Here is a 5,000-nt window from a genome sequence, read left to right as displayed (position 1 = left end):
CTTAAGTTTTCATCTCAGTGGAGCAGCAAACCCACTACCAAAGCTCCAGAAGGGACTTGTTTGATCCTAGGAGTGAGAGAGAATAAACTGAAACCACTGTCCTTCAAAAAAACAGTACTACATGAGCTTTGTAAAGTTGTAATCAATTGAAACATACAGGGGACAGCCACTCGGGTCTGGGCTGTACTTCAGTTACAGACAGCCACTCACTGAGGCCGTCTTGCCCTGTTGCAGAGTGAGGTTTTGTTTTACTAAACTGGCATGCATAGCCTGAATCCTTCCCAGGAAGTGTTTAAGGTGTGTAGCCATTCCCTTACTTGCTGTTACCTTGCACACTCTTCCTTGGCCTGGGGAGCCTGATGACTGCCATCATCTTCAGAGGTAGTGATGTTACTCTACAGCTGCATTTTGGGGAAGTGAGAAGATATTTTCTTGTTTTTGCTTAACGATTAAAGAAGAGCCGATAGAGAAATCTTTAACAAAGTCTGCATTAATTCACGGTAGTTCAAGCAGCCTAAAAGCAATTACATCTTTTGCAGACTCATTTGTAGGGTTATTTTCTGTTCATCTGCACCAGCAACAGGGAGTGGAAGTCAGTTCAGTCGCTCTACCAAATATTGATAACCAGTTGCATTGGCCTTTAGATGGCATGTGACCTGGAAGATGGGAACTGGGTATCTGGCAGTCATCACTGACAAAATCTGTAGAACCAAATGAAATAATCTATTTTCTTATTTTGTATTGTTGTGTGTAAAGCATGCTCTAACTGGCTCTTTTTGCATAACTGCCATTAAAACTAATGGAAGCCATATGCACAGGGGAGAAAAAATGGACTCTCAAAGACATTTTCCTTATCTTAGCACTGCCTTACTAGTGTTCTCTTTCTTCTCCAGGCACCTTAACAATGAACATGCATTGGATGACAGAAGCACTGCTCAGTGTCGGGTGCAAATGCAAGTGGTTCAACAGTTAGAAATACAGGTTTGTTACATGGATGTATTATCCTCTTACTTACTTACTATTAACCTAAACTAAATTGAAAACACTTGCCTTAGTGACTCTAGCTTAAAGCTCCATGTTTATTGCATCAAATTTATTGATACTTATGAACAAGTGGGTTATTTTTACTGAAAGATTTTTCACATTATAAATTATGCAATAATTATCTAACATCAGCATTGTCTACAGTATTTTCCTTGAACTAAGACCCTAATGCCATTCATCATGAATGAAAAATGCAGTCCCTGGAGCAGAGACTGGATCCAAGCCATCTTCAGTTCTTGAAATGCTGGGTCAGGACCCCTTTTCCTTCTTCGCCTTCTGACCTGATTCTTGTCTGTGCCGTTCTGCAGGACAAAGGAGTAGCAGAGCATATCGCCACCCAAAATTACTCCCACGCTGATGGTGGGCATTTTTCTGTGAGCAGAAAGTGTACCTCAGGGAGGTCCCCAGGGAGTCCCCAGTCTGGAACCACAGGACTCCGGTGCCCTGTTCAGGCTCTAACCATTAGAGGTCACTGCGTGTATGTGAATGCTCTCTCCAGCTTATGCAAGTGTACACCCGGGGCTTCCCAGCTTTGAGACTACACTTACCAGGCTACTGAGGCTGGGCACAAACCTAGGCAGCACAGAGTAACTGTGGGGGACACTTCCGCTGTGCTGTCCCCTCTCACCTGTGCAGAAGTCAGAGGAGAGCATTTCTCAGGAGTCCAGTCCCCTCTTAGGGCTGTTCAAAGGAGCTCAAGGGACACAGGGACTGAGATTTTGTTGCCATATGTGGAGAAAAAGGATAAACACCTTTCAGGTTTCTCACCTTTTTAGCACATTTACTCCTTCACATGCATGTAAGAATACTTGTTCTTGTTTCAGTGAAGGCAAACTGTTTGGATCTTCTGTATTTTAGTACTGGAAACCCAAAGCAGTAAGAAGAGTGTACAATAATGTCATTTATTGTCATTTCCCTTAAAATGCAAGTTTTGTAAACCCAGGAAAAGCTGCAGTTTCTTCTGTAAGATTTACAGGATAGTGTTAGCTTAACTTGTTAGTTAGGAATTTAAGTCATGGCAAATAGCATGTCTCTGAAGTGTCATACAGGTAATATGAAGACAAGAAAAAACCTTTTTGTCACCTTCCGCCTCAAATGTTCTTTAATTAATGATACACTGACCAAATTATATTCAGCATACCCAAAATACTTGCAGGTAGTTTCCTCTTCTTAAAATTACTTACAAGTTCTTTTCCTTAGTCCAGTCTTGGTCTACAGGTGTTACTCTTGAGCTGAATTCATGCAAGAAAGTATTAAAAAACTCTCCAGAAAATGGCAGCATTTAGCACCAAGTGATTCTTGTTACAATTAATGTTGTAATCTAATCATGTTGTAGCTTTCCAAAACCATATCAGTGGAATAATATTTTGAGCATTTCTTCTTGCAACCTTGCTTTGAAAAAATAAAATAAATTACTCTTTTTGTGTTCTAAGATACATTTTTCTCTTATATGTTCTGATATTTTTATCAACAACTTACATATTTCAAATACTTTGTCCTCTTTCTTTTTTTTTTCTTTTTTTTTTTTTTTTTTGGTGATTTGCTTGAGTCTGATGCTGCAAATATTTACGTAGCATGTGAGCAGGAGATGGTATCAGTTGGTTAAGAATAATGCAGGTTTCGGTAACGTGATGTTTTCTAAAGGCAGTTGAAAGGCTGCTTAAGAACTGTTTACCATTTACAAAGGCTAGGCTGTAATATAACAGTCCAAGTGAAGGTTTCTCTTGCAGTGTGACCAATTATGCCATTTTTTGCTTTGTCTGACTGCTAGTGAAGTAAGGTCCATCAGTTGTAATGAGACCCAGTGCAGTGTCGATGCCGACTCAGTGGCAGAGTTCAGTGTTTCACACTGCCTGGACTCTGTCATTCTATTGAATTAGATTGATGATGGCAGATTGCAGGGGGCACTAACTGGACCTCAGTGGGAAAGGATGAAGTGTGTAGACAATCCTGGCAGGCAGTGTGCTTTGAGGACCCTTCACCCCTTCACAGCTGTTGGCACTAGTCCATTGCTAACAGTGTCCACAGGACTTTAAAGAGACACTATGGGCCTTCTAATTTATGGTCTTAGTAACTTGTTACTGTCGAGGCAACTGTGACCTCAATTCTCTTATTGACAAAAAGATGAAGTGTTATTTGTTTTTTCTGACCTTTTAACATATGAAAGGCTATAAAAGTTTTTGGGGCTTTTTTTTGTTGTTGGTTTTTTTTTTTATTATTATTTTTTATTTTATTTTTTTCTTCTTTCTTTCCATGCCCAAAGTTGCATTTCCTCTCAGATAAATTTCTACTGACACAGACTTTTATACGCAGGAATCATTACACTGAGACAAGCTCAATGATAAGATGTATCACTGCAGTAAAATAGCTGTCTCAGTCATTTCTAAAATGCTTCTGATCTCACTCTTTCTTAACAGCTTTCTAAGGAACGTGAACGTCTTCAAGCAATGATGACCCACTTGCACATGCGACCCTCGGAGCCCAAGCCATCTCCAAAACCTGTAAGTGCATATTGCTTTATAAACAGTAAATAGGTCTACGAATGTAGCAGACTAAGAAAATGAACAATTTAGTGACAGTTGGAAAACAATGACTGTGATGAAAAATATGGCAGTAAAATGAAGGTAAAATGCAATAGCTTGTCAAATTGTATGTTTCTTTAAAAGTAATGCTATCTTTTACAAAATCTATCCAATCTACACCATAGGTGACACTAAACAAAGTACACCTATAAGTGTCCAAATCATTGCCTTGAGACTGAAACTAGAGAGAATATCTTTTTCTGATAGATTTACAGATATTGAAAGGAAGCCCGCTTTGAAAGATTTGAAGTTCAGTGGACACTATGGCAGTAAAAAGTAAATGTATAAAGAATCTGGGTACTTAGGAAATTTCTAAAATTGCTTATGAGAGATACAAATAAACAATTCATTATTCTTAAACTCAAATGCTGTTTTATGCAGCAAATTTAAACCATTGTAAACATGGGGTTTTTTGCTCCATTTTTGTCAAGACTGCAATGTTATGAATCCAATATGATGTTGTTGGGGTTGGTACAGGCACTGAAAAGTCACTCTTGCTCCCAGCTGCTCACAGCCCTGCACCAGGCTCCATATCTGCAGTCAGATCCAAACTCCATTAAACTGAACGTGGCTTCACATAAGCCAAAAGTATTGTCTGATGCAAGTCCTGTTTTGTACCGTCAAGGTGTCAGGCATCATAGTACTAACAGTATATTATGCTTAGATATACTGCACTTACTGTTCATTAACGTTAACCATGGTGGTAACATTTGGACAGTATGTAAAGGATATACCAGTACTTGAAGATGAAATGCTGGGGTATCAACGAAATCTGTATCTATCAAAGTCAGGAAATGGAGGCAGAAGAAACATACCTGTTTTAAAGAGCACACTTGCATATCACACCCAGTTAATGTTTACGTAGAAGGACAGCATGCTCTGTCTCTTGTGTTTTCAGCTCCACATACTTCAAAGAAGTTCTTTCTTTGAGGGCACACTTTATAACCTGATGATGAATGAAGGAACTGTTAGCATTTCCTTAACCTCTGCCTTTGTGAGAGAAAAATATAGGTGCATTATCTTTTGCTTTCATTAGCCTAACTAAATTCTATTTTTTATTTTAAGAAATTTGGAAACTTTAATTTTAGTGTATGTGGGATATATACTAATAAAGCAATCTGAGTCCTTTTTCCATTTCCATCCATTGTGAAGTTTTTCTGTCACGCAGGCTTCTCAGGCAATCCGGGTTAGGTTCCAAATGCTGCTGAACTGTGTGGGAAAAGGTTTTCAGAACACATTTCTACAATTTAATTATTTTAACCCCAGATGATCTGTAGTCTATCAAAAATTTGAGAATATTGTTTCTTTACCATTTTAAGCGACTGTCTCATTTCAGTAAGATTATTTTTCTCATTCCTTCGTATAGTATAATGT

General features: G+C 38.6%; 1 protein-coding gene across 1 annotated transcript in view; it reads left to right on the top strand.

Annotated features, from left to right (window-relative positions):
- Positions 1-5,000, top strand: part of LOC104408698 (forkhead box protein P2-like) — a 126,611-nt gene that overhangs the window by 82,169 nt on the left and 39,442 nt on the right. Inside the window, 2 exon segments of the mRNA XM_010018369.1 lie at positions 894-981; positions 3,462-3,545. Coding sequence (XP_010016671.1) covers positions 894-981; positions 3,462-3,545 — 172 coding nt within the window.

The sequence above is a fragment of the Nestor notabilis genome, unplaced genomic scaffold (assembly GCF_000696875.1).
Source record: "Nestor notabilis isolate BGI_N333 unplaced genomic scaffold, ASM69687v1 scaffold25337, whole genome shotgun sequence".
Classification (NCBI taxonomy): Eukaryota; Metazoa; Chordata; class Aves; order Psittaciformes; family Psittacidae; genus Nestor; species Nestor notabilis.
This window is presented reverse-complemented; position numbering and strand designations above follow the sequence as displayed.